We start from the raw sequence: 21,503 nt of genomic DNA on the forward strand, positions 1-21,503 counted from the left end.
ATTACAACTTTGTCCCCATAATGTGCTAAGGCCCTCATTAAAAAAGACAGAGAAAGAGACAGAAACCCACAGTAGTGCCCTAAGCCCATCCCTGTGGTAAGAAGATCGTTTGAAATTACGGTTTCTCGGGAAAGTGGAGGTGGCCTGTTTCCTCTTCCTGCCCAGAGTACTGATGCAGGCTCTCCCCAAGAGAAGGCACAGTGGCCGTTGGTGAGGGTAGGGGGAAGAGGGATGTGGTCATTTTATTTTTGGCATCACTACTTTAGCTTTTTTCCTGTGGGGAAGGTGGTAACAATGAAGTGCAAAGACCTGGAGGGTGGGGAAGGGTCACCAGAACTCCCAATGTGTTCCAGTATCTGGGTGAGGGACAGGCAGTACAGAACACAAGGGAAGCAGTGCACTTACCATTAAGTAGCACCCACAGTTGAGAAATAAGATCAATTCTCCAGGAAATCCCCTGAACTTCCACTAATTTCACACCCCCATACACCCCTACACTCTCACATTATGGTGGAAATCTCCAATGGCCCAAGTCTCTCCACTTGCAAAATTTCAAGGATTGTGCTCACTGACTGCCAATTCAAGGCTTCCCTGGTAGCTCGGTGGTAAAGAATCCACCTGCAATGCCAGAGACGTGGGTTCAATCCCTGGGTTGGGACGATCCCCTGGAGAAGGAAACTGCAACCCACTCCAGTATTCTTGCCTGGGAAATCCATGAACAGAGGAGCGTGGCGGGTTACAGTCCACAGTGTTGCAAAGAGTTGGACACGACTGAGCAACTAAACAGTGACAACAACTGCTAATTGAGCCTGGACTCAGGGATGCCAGACAGGATCCATCTGGGAGTGACGAGATGGACATGGAGGGGCTGGGGCGGGGGGTGGGTTGTGGAGTGGGACGAGGAGCATCGAGCACCTTGGAGACAGCTGGGCTGGAGTGTCCTTCCTGTGCATTCCTCTGCCTTTTCAGCAAGGAGCCAGAAAACCCCTTTCTTTTTGCAAAACTCTAGCTCACTTTTGATCTGTGAAGACCAAGACAGTTGACCCTCCCACTCCCTATCTTCAAAGAGTGGACCCTCAGCCCTGTCAGAAGGGAGGGAGCAGCATCAAATGGGGTAACGAAGAAGGGCAGAGGTTCACATTTTGGCTGGTTGAGCCAGAGCTTTATCTTCTGTTTACTCCTGCATGTTTTCCAGATGGATAGTTACCATAGCAACTCCTTCCTCAAGGGACACACAAGATGGAGCACCTCAGAGACACACCTTTTATGAGAAGTGTGTTCCCGGCTCCACCCTACCCCTGCACTGCAGCAGGCAGAGGGCTGGGGCAGTTGACAAGAGACCAGAAAGAAGCAGGAACCCAGAGCACAAACTCGCCCCTTGCCAAGGATTCAGTAATACATTCCCCTCTTTCATCCTCAATCCAGTTTTAGAAACGGCAATCGTAAAGGGCTTTCCTGGCTAAGAGAGGGCTGCCTGCTGCAGCGGGGGGAAGGGAGGTGCAAAATGCCAGCAACTCAACAAGATGGATCAGCTCCCATCTGCTCTCCAGGGCATGTTTGCAGGAGGGCGGGAGAGAGGGCCCTGAGTGCTCAGGAATTGGGGCAGGGCACACGCCACTAAAGGAGATTTCCTGATTAAGTTTCCTTCCTAGTTAAGTGATCCTCGGCTTTGCGAATGATAGCAAGGACACATTTGTGAAAGCCCTAGACTCAGGACTATGTCTGGGTTCCCGTCACTGTACCCACTGCCCACAGGGATGGCCCCTACTGGGCCAGGCTGGAGTCAGCTTCAGCTCTACCTGGACTTGAATGGAACCTGTGCCTTCCTACCAGGGAGGGTGTCCTGCACTTGATTAATCTTGTATTTCAGATGGTTTTGTGTGTCTCTAAAATTTTGTTTTGCCTCTGGCTATTTTCAGAGAAAGGGATTCTGAGAAAGAGAACTAGACAAGCACCACATTTACAGATGAAAATTCTTTTCTCCACAGTTTGCAGTGCTCTGTGCTTGGATCCTGCCTCGGAGGGAGTTTCAGGAGCCACAGCGCAGAGACTGTAACCGAAACAAATGGAATCTGTAAGAAATCAGCAAAGAGTGGTTAGCAGGAAAAGAAACAGACCCCTGACCAGGGTCTGCACCCCTTAAAGCCAAGACTTCCTGACCAATGACAGTCCAACTTTGTCACCAGTGACCAACACTGGGACGGGTTTGGGGCTCAGAGCCCGGGGCATCACCTCTGAGAAGACTCTCAGTGTGGCGAAGTTCCCCAATGACAGACACTGCAAGGGGCTCAGGTCTAATGATGAGTTACACTAGCCAATTCGTGTGCCAGTTTTCTGTCCTAAGATCTTTTTTAAGATCTAATTGGTAAAACACCTGAGCATCTCTGGCTCCAACTCCTGGCCAGTGGTGAGCCACTGGCTCCATCACATGCAGCAGCCTGGCCCAGTGATGCGACCTTATTCTCTCCTCCGAGCAGCAGGCAGGCAGAGGCACCCCTGGGCCCACCATTCCCTGGCCATGAGGAACGTGATCATTTTAGGGCCACTTGATGAGAGCCCCACAGCCTTGAGTAACAGCATTATTTGGCAGCCTTCTCAGCTACAGCCCAGCTGTCTGAACGTGAATGCCTCTGACAGGTCTACTTCCCAAGTTCACCCAGAGACCAAAGGCTTAGTGTCTTTTTTTTTTCTTCTCCAATCGTCTTGCATGTAGCCCTATCTGTTGTACTGAAGCATTGTGTCTATGTTCCTTCAGGGAGATGAAGTCATGGTTTGCAGAATTAGACCCCTAACAACTAACAGGTGATGCATAGAGGCTGCGCCAAACTCTAAACACAACCCTCGCAAAGGAAAGAGTCGGGGGCTCCTACAGAACTGTTTGAAGCGTCTCCTCTCACAAAAGAAATATTGAAAAGAACAACCAGAAATCAAAGAAAAGCAAATGTTCACGTAATCCCGGGGAGAACACAGATATTTGCTACGAAGCCAACAACATGACAAGGAATCTGTTTATTGTATTTCCTTCCATTCATCAGGCTGCCATCAGCAGTTCATTGAGTTCAGAGCTGTTTTACACTATTCTGGAAGGCCTTAACCCAATCAACCCCAATCGGAGACTGACTGCTAAGTGTTTCCTGCATCCTGACTGCACCAGTTTCCTCCAATTCCCTCGGCAGCCCAGAATCCACCTTTTCGGGTGATGAGTGGCAGGAGCTGAAGCCCACTGAGCCATCAGCCTGGAGCACCAGGGCCTCGCCTGTGGGCCTCAGCAGAGCTCTCCACTCTGCTTGTCCCGGGGGCCACCAAGGAACCAATGATTCCACAGGAAAAATAAAAACAACAGCAGTAACTGGGGGTGTTATGTTCTGGGCAGAAGACAGGGTATTTTGCAGCAATGAGCCATTCTATCACTTTTCTGCAGATATTCTGAGTCTCACACAAACTCAGCCATTGCTGTTACGCCCACATGACAGACCCCCCCTCCTCAGGGTCCAGGTAGCAGCATGTGGTCCAGTATCCCACCTTCCCCACAAAGTCTCCCAGTAACAAAGAAATGCAGCTTAGTATCAAGTTTCTAAACTAAGCTAATTCTTTTACACATTTTAAAATAAATAATTAGTAATTTTGCATTATACACATTAACAAGAAAAAAGATTATGATTCTTGGCAGACATTACCATTACCATCATCTAACCCGCCAACACAGTCTGGTGCTTGATATCTTGCCTTTCAGGAAAGTCTTCCTCTTCTTTCCCCAGATCACTGGCAGGTCTATGTGAGTTCACCACCTGGGTCCATCTTCAATGGTGGCTGCAGCCCCACAGAGCACCGTGGTTAAGCGGGGGCATGCTGTCAGACAACCTGGGTGCAAATCCCAGCTCCTGCCCTGAGCTGTGAGATTTGCCAAGAAACACCCATGCCTCAGTTTCCCATTCTATAAATGGGGGGTAAGGTTACCTCTAGGCTTGTGAGGATTAATGAGTTACCAAATCACATGCCTAGAACACTTGGTAAAAGTAAACTCCAAATACTGACACCACAACCACACACTTTTATCTCTTAATAGAGTATAGCAGGCTTGATTTCTAGGCGAAGAAAACTCTTTCTTTTCCTCGATTTCCTCTATCAATATAACTGGCTGTCTGGCTAGGTGGATAGATGGGATGTACGTGAGAGCTGAGAGGAGGAGGAGAGACGCAATATGGAAAACCTGGTGTTTCCTCCCCTGATAGTTTACCCTTTGCTGTTACACTTAACAGTTTACATATGTTTGAAAAATGCACTTGAACCTGCTTAACCTCGGTGCTGCCAGACTTGCCTTGATATTATGCAGCACCCAGGGCGGCCCCACAGGCAGCCTCTGCCTAGGGATGGGGTCTGGGGCTTTTGTTTGACCCTGCAGGGGGTGGCGTGGTGGGGCAGGAGCAGAGCCAGCTGCTGAGGCAGCACAAGTTGAGGCCCCAGGAGGAAGGCGGGAGGCCAAGGTGGCTGGGGAAGGCCAGAGGAACCTGCTCTAACTGGGGGCCTGGCCAACAGCCGGGCAGGGCCCTCTCCGCATGGCTCATTGCTTTCAAGGACTTGAAATTCATTTACAAGGAGATGGTTAATATATATGTTTGTTTTGATATGGAAAATCATAGCCATTTGTTCCTAATTTATCTCAGAAAGGGGTGAACAATCAGAGATGCCTGCTGAAATGAAAAGATTTGAGGAGTGTAATGTAAAGAGGAAACTCATTTACAGAACTCTGACATGGTGCCATTTCTGAGACAGACTTCTGAAGTGGAAACAAGGAGCAGACTAGGGCTTCAGTGGGCTGCCATCCTGTGGGGAGGCGCATGCCCGTCACTGGCGATGCCTGTCGCCCGGGCTTACACACGCTATTTAGGAGCTATGGCACAGCTTTGCTGCCTGGGATGGAGTTGGCGACCAGGTCTGAGGGAGACATTTTGCTCTACCCGCTTGGGCGCTGACTGAGCTTATCTTGTGCGCAATTTATTTTTTCAAAATGTAAAAAGTAAACTGAAAACAGCATAAATGAGAAGAAGCGACTATGCTAGATGCCACCCCACTGGCCTTGGTAACTGCGTGCCTGTCTTGACATCTGTCCCAGCCTGCTTAATCATGCTTCTGGGATTAAAAAAAAAAAAAAAAAAAATCTGAGCACATGAAGACTTTTTAGGTTCTTTCATAACTGACTTTTTAGAGCCATATAATGATGTCATTGTAGGGGAGGCCCCCTAGAAGGGGCCTGGGGTCACCTTTTATAGACCTACCCCAGCTCTATCTGTCCAAATGGATTCCCAATGCCGAGGGCCACTGGTCTAAGGACTTGTCTAAGCTCTGTCACCTAGGATTCCACCTCTCGTTCACTAAGAGGACAATGAAGGGACATGAGGAATAAACCTTCTGGCTCTCAGAAGTACTATGAGAGTATAAGCACTATACTAAGCACTATAGCCACCCCACACTGACTGGGCACTGCCCTTTGCTCTCCTCACTGCAGCCATCAGACCACCTCTGGCCATCTGCAAGCTTCTCCCCGAGGACCTCTGTGTCCTGTTGCTACTATAGGCAGCCCCTCCCACACTGATCAGACTGCCCCTTCCCTAGAGCCCAGCACTCGTCACTCCAACGACCATCACCTCTCTTGTGCTCATGCACTTCTTTCCCACAAGCCCTCAGCTTTCCTCCTGTCCTTCCAGGTTCATCATGTGGGACCCCTGTCCTCTCTGCCGAGGCCAGGCCACAGGGTTGTCTCCCGCTCGGCACATCCACACCACGTGCCCTCTGGCACTCGTGAGATTGCAAAGGGCCTGCCCTTCTTGGGGATCCATGCCTGCCTCCCCAGCTGGGCTATGAGGACAGGAGCCAGCGTAGAGGACTGGGCATATCCCATCTTCTGGAGACGTCCGCTGAAGCCAGAGGAGAGGCAAAGTGGACCAAGTGGTCCCGCATCCAGCGCTCTCCTTTTAACAGATAAGATTTCAGCTCCATTGAGAGCATACAGAAATGCTCTGCTAGAGATGAGTTACTGTGCTCAGTGACCTTCGAGAAGTACTTCAAACTCCCGGAGCCTCAATTTCCTCTTAAGCAAAATAGGTGGTTTGAGGATTCAGTGAGTTACTCGATGTAAAGCACTTAGCCAACGCCTGACACACAGGAAACGCTCCACGTACGGCAGGTGTTTTATTACCTACACGGCCCTGCCTTTGCCTGCACTCAAAGCACTGCCCTCTGTGCCCCCAAACTCATATTTTGACAAGCCACAATTTTAATCTGGGAGGGAGACTGCCAGGGCCTGGGGCAGAGGTGGAAGGGCAAAGAAAACAATGCTACTGGAGCTAAGGACTGGCATTTTCTGAGTGAACAGCAGACACTGACTTGGCGGTCAACATCCGGATTTACAGAGCCAACAGAGAGCTGTTAACCAAAGACGACCTCAGTTACCAATTACCATAGGGAGCATCAGTCAGGACACTGGCGGCAAGGGAAACCGAAAGCTAACCTTTTGCAGAGACCCTGGATTTCCACGTGGTTCTCACAGTTCTGCAGGCAAGAAATGTGGGCTCTGGCAGAGGTGGAGCCTCCTTCTCTGAGGAGGACATACATAAATGTCTTCTACCAAGGCCATCGCTACCAGGTCCCCCGGCAGACCCCACAGGCCTCTCCAAGTGCCAGGCAACATAACGCTTTCTGGCCACTAGATGGAGGGCACTTGTCTGAAAAGGAAGAAGGTAGGGTGGAAGATGAAGGGAGAGAGAGGGAAGGAGGCAAGGTGGAGGCTGGTCAGAGCTGTAGGCTGGCTGAGCCTGGCAAACCCGAGGAGAATGTGTGTCATCATCCTGGAAACCAGAACTGGAGGGGTGGTGGGGAGAGACAGGCCAGGAGGTGGAGGGAGGCTGCCTGTGGTTAGTACCCCTTTGCATCTGTCTTCTTGCTAGAACTTATTTATAGCTCTGAGGAGTGGTTTTTTGCTCTCTGGTATTTTATTCTGGATTGACTAGACACAGAAGCCTTGAGACAGGGAAAGAAAGTAAGAGGGCTATAAATACGTTTTATTAGTTGCTGATAATTTTAATGGGAAGATACTGAGAGAAGAGATATTTGTGGAATTCTTACCCACTTCCTCCTCTCAGTAAGTTAGTAGTTCCTTTAAAGCCATTCTTGATGTTCATCCACAGGGGGACCCGGGGGTATGTATACCTTGAGCACCCCTCCTGGGATACTGCTACTTTAACCAGAGCTCCTGGCTCCCTCTGCGATGCAAGGTACAGCTGAGACATCCTTTTCTGGCAGGAGTGAGAGATCAACACTTGAAATACCCCCAGTGCCTTCCTGTTTGCCACCAACGGCTGCTCTGCCACTGGCCTATCCTCAGGCTGGGCTGGGCCATGATGCCCTGAGGTTAATCCTAATTACCCACCATTAAAAACTCCAGGGGTCTAGTTCAGCTCTCATTCTTACCAATTTCCTGGTAGCATCTGCCATTAGTACCATCCCCTCCCCTCCAGAAATGCATCCTTCCCCTAACTGGTCTTCTTCCCCTTCAACAACAATCCAAGTGCTGAGCAGCAGAGCACACAATGATGAGAGAGGGGTGAGAAAGGCACAGTTGCAGCCCTGGGGTCACTAATATGTCCCTGCAATGTCTGGCCCGTCATACAGTCAATACACATCTGTTGAAATCAACAGTGATTCTTCGGACCCCTCCCCAGCACCCAGCTTAGAATCTTGTACCTGGTCAGAGCTTGGTAACTCTTTCACAAATAGGTCATTACAGATGAATTACTAAACCACTGAACAAGTACTGCAGCATTCAGACGGTGATGCAGGATGGAAGTGCAGGGACACTCTCCGAGGCACTGGCCTGGTTTCATGGATTAGAACAAACACTTAGGATCCATGGCCTGCAGTGTGAGCTACAAAGCTGTCATCCCAGGGGACAGCAGCCCCTGGATGGCCCAGGGTCCAGGCAGGCCGCCCTTCACAGTCTCAAGTCAGGACGCGAGGTTGGGATGGAACAGGGATGCTGGGGCAGGTTAGAGGCAGATGAAACACCCTCAGATTTTGGCTCAGATACACATATACACGTCAGTCTCTGCATCTCACATGCACCTATTATTTTTTGGCATTACATTTTCTAGATTTATTTTAAAATGAAAAGGGGGAGGAATATATTTAGAAACATAAATAGCATATATAAGAAACTGGTAACACTGATTGTCCCCTGGGAGGAGAACTGGGTTTGCAAAAGAGTAGCGGAAGAAATGCATGTCTCACTGTATGTCTTTTGGGAACACGATTTTTACCACTGGTATATATTACTTATTAAAGAAAATAATGTGCTGCGTGCTTAGTTGCTCAGTCATGTCTGACTCTCTGTGACCCCATGGACCGTAGCCCGCCAGCCTCCTCTGTCCATGGAATTCTCTAGGCCAGAATTCTGGAGTGGGTAGCCGTTCCCTTCCCTAGGGGATCTTCCCAACCCAGGGATCAAACCCAGGTCTCCTGCATTGCAGGTGGGTTCTTTACCATCTGAGGCACCAGGGAAGCCCAAGAATACTGGAGTGGGTAGCCTATTCCTTCTCCAGGGATCTTCCCTACCCAGGAATAGAACCGGGTCTCCTGCATTGCAGGTGGATTCTTTACCAACTGAGTTACCAGGGAAGCCCAAAGAAAATATTTACTTTCTATAAAAATAAAAACAGTGAAAAACCTGCCAGATATGAGAAACATCTTATAAAATACATAACAAGATAAACATACCATTGAAACAGAAAAGAAAGTCCAGAAATAGCCCTATGTATATATAGAAATTTCATGTATGATAAAAGCAGCCTCTTAGATCATCGGGGAAAAGCTGGAATACTCAATTGTGTTGAGATAAATGGGTAACCATATGAAATAAAATTAAGTTGACTCCTCTCCCACACTATATCAGGACAAATTCAAAATGGGTCAAAGTAAAAATGTAAAAAATTAAACCATAAAAAGTACTAAGCAAGAGCATGAGGGAATTCCTTTGCAGCCTTGGAGAGAGGTAGACACTCTGAACAGTAACTCAAAATCCAGCAAAAACAGGCTCATAAAAATTTCTGATACTAAAATTATTCAGATAAAATGGCTAATCATTTCACTCATATTAAGTCATCACTTTGTACGTTTTAAATATATACAATTATATTTGTCAATTATTCCTTAATAAAGCTTGGGAAAAAAGAATTATTCAGATAAATACATAAGAACCATGTGTAAAATATAAAGAAAAATTTGAAAATGACGAGAAAACAAGATATCATGAGGAATGACCAAATATATTCACAAAGGAACCAAACAGAACTTCTAAACTAAAAAATAACAAAACAAATTAAAAATTCAGTGACTGAATTAAATAGCAGATAAGACACAGCTGAAGAGAGAATTAGTAAAGTGGGAGACAGTTTTACAAGACAGACTTGAAGTAATTATCCAGAAAGTAATCTGAAAAGACAAATGAAAAATATGAATGAGACAAACAGATATGGAGCTTAGAAAAAACACTAACAAATCGTTAATTTGCATTCCATAAGGAGAGACTAGAGACACTGAAGAAATAACAGCTAAAAACTTTATGGATAAGATATAAAGACATGTTCAAAATCAGAGAAACTTTACCACCAGAAGACCTCTGTCAATGAAGTTCTAAAGGATTATGTAAAGTGAACCCAGACAGAAGGCCTGAAGTAAAAGAGGCCTGCACATTTTGGGTCACACACTTTTCCTTGCTCACATCGAGCATCAGTTTTGTAGTGCTTTGAGCCTTTCCACTAGCCGGGGCAAAAACAGAACCCCTCATGAGAACTCATCTAAGTACATGCAGAAATGAAAAGCTGCATACCACCCTTCAAAGAGAAATCATGGGGTAACAGCGAGATTCCTTGATCACTGAGGTTTACTAGGCCACACAGCTTATTTTCAAGAAAGCAGAGGTTTCCAACAAATGGTGGTGGAACAATTGCACATCCATGTGCAAAAAAACTGAATCCAGACACAGACCTAACACCCTCTGCAAAAATTAATACAAAAGGGGTCAGAGACCTAAACGTAAAATGCAAAACTATAAAACTCCTAGAAGATAACATAGGAGAAAAATCTAGATAATCTCGGGTTCAGTGATGACTTTTTAGATACAACACCAAAGGCACAATGCATGAAAGAAAGAACTGAAAGTTTTTATTTTTAAATTAAAAAAAAAAAAACAACCTTCTGCTCTGTGAAAGACAGTGTTGAGAGAATAAGATAAGTCACAGAGCAGGAGAAAATATTTGCAAAAGAAAGCAATGAGACCTTTCCTTTCTCTGGTCTAACCCACAGGGTGGGAGATCAGGGGACATGGGGCCCAGATCACACTTACACTCTCCTGGACTACCTCATGGCCTCCTTAGGAGGACTGGGTGAAGGACCAGATAAAAATTCAGTTTTTGACCTCTGCACCAGATTCAAGAGGCCCTGGGAGAAGCGTGTCCTCAAGCTGTGCTGCCACCTCCACACCATGGATGGAGAAGCAAAGCACTGGGGCACCCCACTCCTCACTGCTTTCCACATCTGGCCTCAGCCCTGAGGTCTGACTCACCTGGGTCTGCTAACAGCCTGGTCATCTGACAACAAGTCACCAGGGAAATGGCAAATGCTAAACTGCTGCTTTTCCAAGCACTTCTTGAAGGTTCATCCACCATGGAATCATCTATTTCCCCGGGAGACTAAGGAGGACTGCCAACGTAGCTCCCACCTTAATGACTGCATGATTTGCTTCATATGATCATGTACAGTGATCATCAAGAGCAGACATTAATAAAAACAGACTAAAATCTAACTCTCTTTCATGCATGTACACATACACACAAAAGGCATTCAGTGCCAGCTGCTATCTCTGGGCAGTGAGATTATGAGTTTTAGCTTCTTAAATTTTTGAACATAAATTATTCACATAACTGGAAAAGGGAACATACATTTAAATATAGGCTGCACACACCGGGTACCCAGCACACTGGGGTTTCAACTTCTGTGTTTCTGATTTTTTTCTAGTTGCAGCCCTCTGGCTTATTCAAATCCAGTCCCCCCAAGACCCCACTTTCATCTGCTGACAGGCTTTGCAGAACAGTGAGCCCTGTGGGGTTCTGGGAGCCTCAGAAAAACATGAAGTCTCTAGCAAGAAGAGTTAGCTGGGTCTGGGCCAGAAGTGTAAGTCTAAGGTAGGGTGGCCACGCAAACAAGCGAGAGACACAGCCATTCAGAGGGCCTCGAGCATCACAGAGCCAGCCTGTCCTGTTCTCCCTGCCCTATTTTTAGCTGGTGAGTACAGGACACACTTGGCTGTTCCGGATAGGAAAGTGGTAAAAGAGGCCAGGTAAGTGACAGAGCCAACTGCAGGCTCTGCCTACCCTAATCTTCCAGGCTTGTCGGATCCTTTCTTTCCCAGGCCAGAAATGCCAAGTGTGATGGATGTTTGTCGAAATGACTATCTGTGTAACAGGACACACTGCTGACAGAGGAGGCCTCTCCCTGTCATACCTAGGAGAGGGGGGCAGGGATGGAGTGCAGATAATGAATAACACCAAAGGGATATCCAACAGCTGACCTGAGTTATAGATCAGAAAGCACACAAACTGAAAACTTGGGATGAGGATGATCATTTTACTAGCTAACACCAGGGAGCGGTGTATCTTTAACAACCATCCCTTTTCCCTGGGGTTTTACTACAGGATGCAGTCAGGCACAAGGGCTAGGGCATATCCAGTCTGCAGAGTGGCCATAAGGTCCCCTGGGTGAACCCTGCTTGTTCCCCAGGTCAGGATCTGACCCTGAAAACTTCACTGTGGCTAGCCTAGTACCTACAGCCAGCTTCAGAATGGAGCACCTGCTGTGAGAGACGCCAGGTGCCTGCTAGAAGTGTGCGGAGGTCCTTCCTGGTCACTAACAGGAGACAGCAGAGAGAAGACTGAGGTCTGAAACACAGGGTGTGGGGAGGGGCAGGAAATGGGGAAATACAAAAGGACTGGTAGGTTAGGAATATGCAAACCTGGATGTCTTCATTATTTTGTAGAACAGAGCCAAAGATGACAGGAAAAAAAAAAAATTGTAGGCATGGCCTTACCCAATAAGAGGTGGAAATATAATACTATAACTGTAGGTTTTTAAACAGATCAGAGCAGGGTATCCAAATCAGCAGATCTCTCATGGTGATCACCTTGAGAGGGTCTATACTTATTACAAACTGTCGACATTCAGTCTTGAGATGGGAATTCCCATCCTCCTTACTGTCGAGAAATCAACTGAGAATAGATTTGATTTTGCAAACAGGTTTACATCCTAGGAGGCAGGTTGGTAGCTGTGTGATCAGGCTATGTAGCAGTTTCTAGACTCCCCCACCCAAAAAATATGTCATCACACATCCTTTTGGATTTGGTGATCAGGAACCAGGCCTGTCCTCTCAGGAGCTGGGCGAGTGACTCCAAAGGCACGTCCCTCCAGGGTAAGCCCAGTGGGCAGGGTCTCATCTGGCACCTCAGTGACTAGCACAGCTCTGAACAGTGGTAGGCCCTCCCCAAGTCAGCAAGTGAGTGGCTCAGCTTAGCAGAATTAATGCACAGCTTCCCCAGGCCACAGCCTCATGGCACAAATGCTGAAGCACTTGTGTTGAGCCCTGTATGGAGGCGGCAGACCTAGATCTCTTATCTATTAGACAAGCTCTGCACCTCAATGCCACAAGCCAGACCACAGTGCATCCTCCATGGTGGCCTTAAGCTTTGCTTCTTTGGCTGGAATTCCTCGTGGTGCCATTTTCACGTCCTAAACCAGAAGTGTCCCCACACTGCATCATGCAAGGTGTTTATAGTATAGCTGTTCCTTGAAAGGCTCTCTGAGAAAAGTTTGGGAACCACTATATATCTAAGTTTCTCCCCTTGGGGATTCACGAGGACCCCCGAATGTTAAAGGCTCTGAAAAGTCCTGCAGTATAGAAAACTGTTTTCCAGTGGTTCCCAAACTAAAACCTGTTGCTTTACTGAGGAACTCAATGAAAGGTATTCATATATCCATCTCAAAACAGGGAATGTGAATACAGCCATCTCCCAGTTTCACCCACAGAGCCCTATGTTTTGGTGGACTACCTCTTACATTTCACCAAATACCTGGGTTCTGCTGGACACAGTTTGAGCAATGTTGACCCAGGGTGCTTTGCATCCATCTAGTCATAGCATGCTTGCTTTCTGCTCTTCCACATACTTTTCATTCCCCCTACCACCCCCACCGTAGGACTCCAGGGCTTTTAACTTGTCCCTTAGACCTGCCCCATTCCCTTACTGGTCTATGGACTTGTGTGTTCCCAGCCATCAACTTTTCCTAGGGCAAAAACCATGTCACATATTCCTACTTCACATCTCCTAAACCTCCCAGCACTGAGCAGGGCTGTGCTAGGCACAGGGAAGAGACTCCAAAGAGGCCTTCTGAGCTGAACTGAGTTCAAGTTCTTCTAAATACCACTTAAGAAAAAAAGTACCACAGTAATACAGAAGCAAAGACAATGCCTCAAAGAAACTACCTCAGTTTCCCCATGATAATACTTCTTTTTATCTATAACTTATTGAGTGTTTACTAAGAATGCTGGCTAAATTCATAAGATGCAATACCAATCTTCATAGTGACCTGAGAGGTGGGGCTACTATCACCACTTGGCTGGAAGGTCAAGGGCCATGGGGTGGAGAATGGATTGTGCAGGGGCACCGGGAAGTCCAGCAGACAGCATAACATTCCTCAGGAGGAGCTCTGGGAAGAGTCAGCAGGGCTGCAGAGCCAGGCACACAGAGAGGTGGGGAAGGAGCTGTCTGGTCGCCAGACTCAAGCCTGTTCCAGATGTTGCCTCTTCCTTTTAACTTTGGCAGATGATTGCGCTCTGCACCCAAGAGGAGAAACAGACGCCAGCTTCAAGTTTCAGAGAAGACGCAGGCCCCATCCTCCTCCCACAACCACCCCAGCCTGGAGCAGACCATAAGGAGGAGTACTGCGTGGTCCCTCAGCCCTGAAGACATGCCCTTCACAGGGGATCATCTATCTGGACTCTGACAGCCCTTGGTCTGCAGGGCTGCTGTCTGTCCTGATGCTCTTGTGCTGGTCTGGCCTCAGCTCTGACCTAACCCAGGCCCAGAGCTGGGCATGCTCAGCTCCCAGTTAACCAGAAAACCCCTCAAGGTTTTCATGAGTGTGCCAAGAGCTCAAGACAGAAGTAGCTTTTGACACCAAACAGAGTAAGAGTTTGGTAACAGGGCACCTTGGTGTTGAGGGTGAGTCCAGCTTTAGGTGTGTGTGTTAGCTGCTCAGTTATGTCCAACTCTTTGCCACCCCATGGACTGTAGCCCATCAGGCTCCTCTGTCCATGGGATACTGGAGTAGGTTGCCATTCCCTTCTCTGGGGGATCTTTCTGACCCAGGGATCGAACTTGAGTCTCCTGTACTGGCAGGCAGATTGTTTACTGTCTAAGCCAGCTTTAGGAAGAAGAGTCAGATGGCAGCTTGAAATAAACCAGAGGGAGTAGGCTTGTAACAGCCAGGACGTTCTGCAGGTGCCTGGTGAAAGGACACCACACCTGAGTGGGCAGGGACAGCCCCAGCAGCATCCCCAAGGCAAGTGGGCACCCTCGGTCACCTCAGCAGCTGGAGCAGGATTACTTCCTCTCTGCTGTCACCCTAACGTCACCAGGTTAACAGCTGGGCACCTACACTGTGCAGACACAAAAAAGCACTTCGAGGGCATCCTCTCATTCCCACCTCATAGTAAATCTATGACAGTTCCTATAACCCCCATTTCACAGATAATAAAACTACAGCTTGGGGATGTGAGTGAGCTGCCTAGGCCATAATGAGGAAATGGCAGCTCTGACACCAAGGTCCATACTCTTAGCCACCTGGTTCTGCTGCCCCTACCAGATTCTACTGGACAGCACGGCACAAGTGGTGCTGCAGGCTGGCTGGAGATGGCAGCTCCCGGCTCCAGAGCTACCTGGTCCTAGGTGGGCCCTGCAGCTCAGCCACCCGAGCAGAGACCCCTTCTCAACTCTCCACCAGGGTGTTCTCCCAGGAGGCCTGGTCCAAAGAGCACTGGGTGGCACCCTATCACCGTGCCTGCAATTGTGTGCCACCTGTCAGAGAAGGAAACAAATCCTCCAGGGGACCCTTCAGGAGACAACTAGACGAGCCGGGCGGCCCTGGTCAGCAGGTTAACACACATCCTCCAGGAAAAGTCTTCTGAAGCCTGATCTCAACACGTGTGGTCCTGCATCATCACCGCCTTTTCCTGGTTTGTGCCCGCCTCTGGACAAAGCTTCTGGGGGTGGGGGGAGGTCTTGCTCTGGCTTGGTTCTCAGCACTGGACACAATGCAGCTCTCCTGAGGGCCTGTGGAATGGGTGGCCCTCTGCTCAGATGCCGTGCGTTGGAGCACAGTGTCTGAGCCCAAAGCTACATTAGCGTTTCCCAGCTCTGGGAAGTGGCCAGCACCCAGGGGGTGCATTGTGAAGGTGGCAGAGCTTTTTCCTATCCCTCCCAGGGCTGGTTGGCACCATCTCCCTCTCCAGGTCTCAGCTGATTATGTCTCCTCCTCAAATAAAACCCTCCTGGGTCGGTTCACCTCCAGGGCTCCTTGGCCTGTTTACAGCCTTCACAGCCCTTGGCACAGTCAGGAACCACCTGAGTTGGCTGGTTCTTCCTTCCAGACTAGACCGTGAGCTCCACGGAGCAGAGACTATTTCTGCCCCAGCCACTCCTGTGCTCTGGAGGCTAGCACGGTGCTGGGCACAGAGCAGGCGCTCAGGAAGCATGTGAACTGACTGGGAAAGGGTCTCCTGTGAAACAAGAGCAGACAGCAGAGCAGAAAGAGAGCTGGCCCACCTCTGCTTCTCTCTCAGGGACCAAAGCCCAAGTTCTGAGCAGGCAGATGGGCTCCCAACAGCCCAGCCTGAGGGGCTCAGGGCGAATCACCTCCTGAGAGCAGTCATGGGGGGCAGGGCACAGCAGAGTCCGGACAGGGGAGTGCAGCAACGCTTCACTGATGCGGCCCTGGAACTCAGCTCCTGCCCATCAGACAACCGGACACAAGACTAGCAGTGATCGAATATAGCGCCGAGGGCCCACGACATCCCCCAAGGCCCCATCACACAGACCAGATGACAATTCAGGGCCCTGGGCAGTGGTCACTCCAATGACTCAACACTGTGTGTAGGCAGGGAAAACGGCTCAGATTCAGCTAACTATAGCTCTGGAAGGACTTGGCAAAATTTCAAAATATGTATTACTTTTTAATACACAGGGGTTAACATGGCTAACGCCGGAGTAAGGATTTGCCTTGAATGATGTGGCCAGCTCTAGCACTGGACTGTCCTGGTCGTTCCCACCCCACTCTGGGACCACTACTGCACCCATGACAGTCAGAGATGGGCACGGGTGGTGTGGTTCAGGGTCAAGGTGCCTGGCCCCTGTGAGAACACACCTACTGACCTGGCCCTCACGTGCGCTGCGTTCAGTTTCAGAGCCAACCAGACACAGACAAAGAAAACATACAGATTTTCTGTGCGGCAAAGTCAGTAGTTGCCTCAAACATGATGGAGCAGTGGTAGCCCCCCACCAACGCCCCACTAACTAACAAGAGGAAGCTGGATGGAAGAAATGAAACTGCTGTGGTACTTGACCTAATGAACATGTTTGTGAACATCCCAGTGTCATGCCTGTGCCAGGGGCATCAGAGCATTCGGGAACCAGGAAACACAGGTTGGCTGGATTTACATACACATCATGTCAGCTTTCCCCATTGTGCTCAAACAAAGTCCCTCTGGATCTCACAGCAGCCTGGAGTTGGTGAAGCAAGGACTGTTGTCTCCAAATGAGCTGAAAGGAAACCGGGATCCGGAGAGGTTAAGTGACTCTCTCTGGGTCACAGACCACATAAACTGCCAAGCCAGACCTTAGACGTCTCCTCTGAGTCCTACCTAGTGACCTCTCCCCTGGTCTCCCGAGCTGACTGCCAGCATTCCATGTCGTTTTCCTGGGTGTGACACCGATGTGCTGGGCTTCTGTTTCCTCATCTGCATAGTGAGAAGAACCATGTCTATGTCGTGCTACCAGGCGTGCCACTTGAACTGGGTCCAAGTTCCAAATATGTGCAAAGGCCTTCTAACTAGAACCCCAATTACTTTTTATGCCTAGACACTTTTAACAGAACACAAAAACTCTAGAACCCTCATGGTTGTTAGGGGAAGCCTTGGTCTTACCAAGAGGGCTGGGAGAGCAGGAAGCAACCCAGCCTTGTCTGGCTGAGTCAGTCTCTCCTTTCTCTCCTATCTCTCTAGAGAGATAGCTGCCCCCACCTGCCACTTGCCCTGATGATGTATGGAGAAAAAACTGGTAAAAGCATTACAAAAGGACAGCAGGATGTGTCCCTTTGCAAGTACTTCCTGGTTATATGTGGCAAACCTTTTCATGTCCTGAGGTTGGTTTCCTCATTACTAAAAATGGCGGCCGGGGTTGCGGGGGCGGGGGCGCGCATGAATCCCCGCCCAGCTGACCTCCCACAGTTGCTATGGAGTCACCAATAAGACCAACAACGTTTTATCCGGGAAAAGGACCAACCACCTCGCCACGGAGGGACAGCTGATTGCAAGACTGGGACAGGGGAAGGTCAGGGGGAGACGAGAATCTCTCTTTTTGTTGGAAAGCAAGCATTTCCTTCAGAGAGGGGGAAGAAGGGCATAAAAACCAGCCTGAAGGTCAAATTTGAGACAATGCGACCAAAATAATGAGTAACGACATGACAGTACAAAACATGTCAAATTCTAAAAATCCACGAACCAACATTGGTATTTTAAAAAAAAAAAAAAAAGGGAAGGGCAGAAGGAAAGCTCTTCTTATCAGAAGAATGCCAACTAATAAACGTAGGAAAAAGGACAGAAATAGAAAAACCACTATTTTATAACCACCCTAGTGATAACAGATCCTAGTAATAAGATCATCAAGGAATGCTAAAGCCATGGGTGAAAGGCTGTGATCCAGGATGTACAGAAATGCACAGACACCACCTTAACTCAATGACCACAGTGAAGATCACTAGTGATCGGACAAACCCACAGCAAGTGCCTCCTGACATGACACCAGAGAAGGACTCAACATTGCTTATGGAATTCTCCTGCCAAAACATTTAACCTGAATCTAAGCCTAAAGGGCATTCTGCAAAATATCTAGCCTGTGCCCTCCAAAAACATCCATGTCAGCAGAGATTTTTTTGAAAAGCTAGGGAATTTTTTTTTTAAATAAACCTAAAGAAACCTGACAGAAAAATGCAATGTATGATCCTAAAATGGATCCTGGATCAGGAAAGAAAATAGAACAAAATCATAAAGCACGTTATCGGGACAACTGAGGAAATTTCAAAACAGACATATTATAATAGGTAACAGCCAAAAATAAATGTACACATGTGCATGCACATGTGCGCGCACACACACACACAGAATGGAGAGAGAGAAAGCAAGCGGGGCAACATGTTAACAGATAGTGAATCTAGGTAAAAATGTTCACTTACTGTTCTTGTAACTTTTCCATAGGTTTGACATTTTCAAAATAAATGAACAAGGTCCTACCAATCCTTGGAAGCTGTGGTGTCCAGAGTGACTCACGCACACTCACCTGTCAGGTACTCCAGGACGGCAGCCATGTACACGGGCGCCCCCACTCCGATCCTGTACTTGGGGTGGCCTTTCTTGATGTACCGCAGCATCCGGCCCACAGGGAAGATGACTCCCGCCTTGGCGGACCGGGAGGTTTTGGTGGACTTCTTCTTCCCGCCCCGGCTGGACATGGCGGTGGCCCTGGAGATGGATCAGCAAGTACACTGTGGAGGCAAGAGAATGCTCAGGTCAGGATTACTGGGGACATCTCCCCTTTCCCCACACCCTCTGGGCCCTGGAAGAAACGGGCTGTGCCGGCAGATGCCACCGCCTGCAGCCGCGGAGTCCTGCAAGCCCAGTTTCTGCATTCCACCCATGTGCTTCAGCCCTGGAAAAAAGAATGGCTTAGCTTTTCACATTTTATACCATGATATCAATTTTATCAGCCACTTCCATTTAAACGTTACTCTGACAATGACTGCTCTTAACTGCCTTGCCTTTATGGCACATGATGTAAAAGAAAATGGGGTTTCTTGGCTGAGATCTATATGCTTGTTTAATAATTGTATTTTCATACACTGGAGACCAGGGCTGATAAATTTGCTGAACACTTGATAAAAGAAAACTATGTCACCTGCCTCTACAATGAAGATGTTAAGTCAGACACTTAGGTTCTTTGATGAGAGCAGCCTCTCTCCCTTGCAGTCCTTTATCTGTGAGAGGCAAGAACTGCTCACAGGAGTTAAGTGGGAAGCCAGGTTGGAATATAAGGCCCTCTGAGCACTTCCTGACTGCTAGTCGGGCCTGTCCTCAGAGAACAGAGAGGAGAGTCCTTCCTTCCTTCCCTGACCCACTCACCATCCAAAATGCCCCAAACCTCTTGTGGAGTCCTCTCTTCTCCACTCTGACTGTAATTGGATCCAAGTCACCACTCTCTCAACCAAATGATCACACATTTGGCCCTGAAAAAGTCTTCCCACCACAGGCCACACTCTAATCCACCTGCTCTCCACTGGCTGAGCAGTCCCCGTGCACACAAATCTGAATATGCCGTGGTACTGTTCTTAAGTTTTCCCTGCTGCCACAATTCCCAAGATGCAATCAGAACCTTTGGCCTGTCATGCAACGCCCTAGAAATCTAGGCCTGCCACACCCATCGAGCTTTACCGGAGCTTCCTGAGGTCTAAACGCAAACACAGGGAGTACCCCCAAATGCCCTTCTCCACAGCAGTCGTGCCCTTTAGCCAGGACCTCCTTTATCCTTCACGCTTTTCTGCCTTCTGCCAACCTTCCCGAGTGCTCCATCCTCTGGTTCCTATGTGCTTCACACACACACACACACGCTCCCCTGTCCTATCTCTCGTCACACTGCTAGGTCTCAAAGGGCTGCCCCTGACTGTATTCCTGGAGCAGTACCACACAGCAAGGTCGCAGATGTTTACGAACAGCATCGAGTCATTCATGCATTCACTTCAGGAATCACGCTTGGGATGGAGATGGCAATGCACGAGGCAGATGGGGGCCATGTTCTCCCAGAGCTGGAGGGCAGGAGAAATACTGAATAACCCTGCAGCCATTCCACTGGGAACTGTGAAAGGCCAGAGCAGGGTGCTGCGGAAGGGGCTGTGAGAGGCCTCAGCCTGTTCCAGGGCACCAGACAAGACTCCCCACAGATGCTCAGACCACTGAACCAAACGGTCAGGTCTCCCATTTACTGGTAAACCGAGGTCAAGCTCCACAGTGTGTGGGCTCCTCCGGCTCTAATAGTCCCTGTCTCTGTGACCATGGAAGTCACAGAGTTAGGAGTCCTTGTTCCTGCCACCCGACCCTACATTCAAGATATACATGGTCCATACCTAACATCAGTATGACCCCCAAGACCATCTTGGATGGTCTGTCTGACAGAGATGGCCAAAACAGCAGAAGGCAGAATTTCTGGGTACTCTGACAGGCCCATCAGAATTAAGGGGGCTCAAGGCCTGTGTGATGAGAACTCTGTATTTCACCCTGTCAAGAGAGGTACCAAGTCTTAATTGAGCATTGATTGCTAAAGAGAGTCCCAGAGGGTCTGGTTTTTCTGAAACAAATAGTTGGCTCCATTTCTTCTGTAATGAGCTCTGTTTTAAAACATTCCTGGCAAACAGGTGCCCACGCTCACTCTGAGCAGGAAATGGTATCTGTACTTGTGTGTGCATGTGTTGGTAGGGAAAAGTTGTATCTGGGCTCCCAGCAGTCTTTGGCTTTAATACAAATATGTTTCACAGACTAACCCCAGACCTTTGGACTGCGAGTTTTTAGATTTGAATGGTTTCCCTCTTCCAGCAGCAGAGGCCAGTGACCAGGGATGGTTTATGCAGCTCAGCCCTGTTCTTCCTGGTGCACAGACTCCAGTTCTGTCTCTGGGTGGACCTGCCTGGGTATGTTTGGGGCTGACTTTGTGGGAATTGGACAATGTCCTGTCACAGACAGGAGCCACTAGCACCCAGGGACCTGACATGCCTATTCTTCAAAAATAACGTTCCTGGGGATCCCCTCTGACTCAAGCCAAGAGTCTTTAGTCAACAAGCTGGTGACTCCCAGGTCCCTATCCCAGGGCACACCTGGCTGCCGAGCCCCAGGGCTCTGTTCTGACTGCCCTCGGCAGGGCCTGCTTTTAAGTCCCATGTGAACTCCTGTGGGTTTTTCAGCCCCAGTGGTGGCAACATCATGCATCAAGCTCCCAATCAGGAGCCAGTCTGTCCCTACTTCTCTGCCCACCTCCACAGCTCCCAGTCATTAGCTAGGCTCTGCTGAACCCACTTCCATAACTTCA

The 21,503-nt window shown here is 48.7% G+C and overlaps 1 protein-coding gene across 8 annotated transcripts in view; it reads right to left on the bottom strand.

Annotated features, from left to right (window-relative positions):
* The window catches only part of LOC122700152 (core histone macro-H2A.1), a 79,520-nt gene that overhangs the window by 50,159 nt on the left and 7,858 nt on the right, over positions 1–21,503 (bottom strand). For all 8 annotated transcript variants that reach the window (XM_043912822.1, XM_043912823.1, XM_043912824.1 and 5 more), the window contains exon 2: positions 18,711–18,915. In XM_043912822.1, the coding sequence (XP_043768757.1) occupies positions 18,711–18,882 (172 nt within the window). In that variant the 5' untranslated portion in view covers positions 18,883–18,915. The remainder of the gene's footprint in view (positions 1–18,710; positions 18,916–21,503) is intronic.

The sequence above is a fragment of the Cervus elaphus genome, chromosome 9, assembly GCF_910594005.1.
Source record: "Cervus elaphus chromosome 9, mCerEla1.1, whole genome shotgun sequence".
Taxonomy (NCBI): Eukaryota; Metazoa; Chordata; class Mammalia; order Artiodactyla; family Cervidae; genus Cervus; species Cervus elaphus.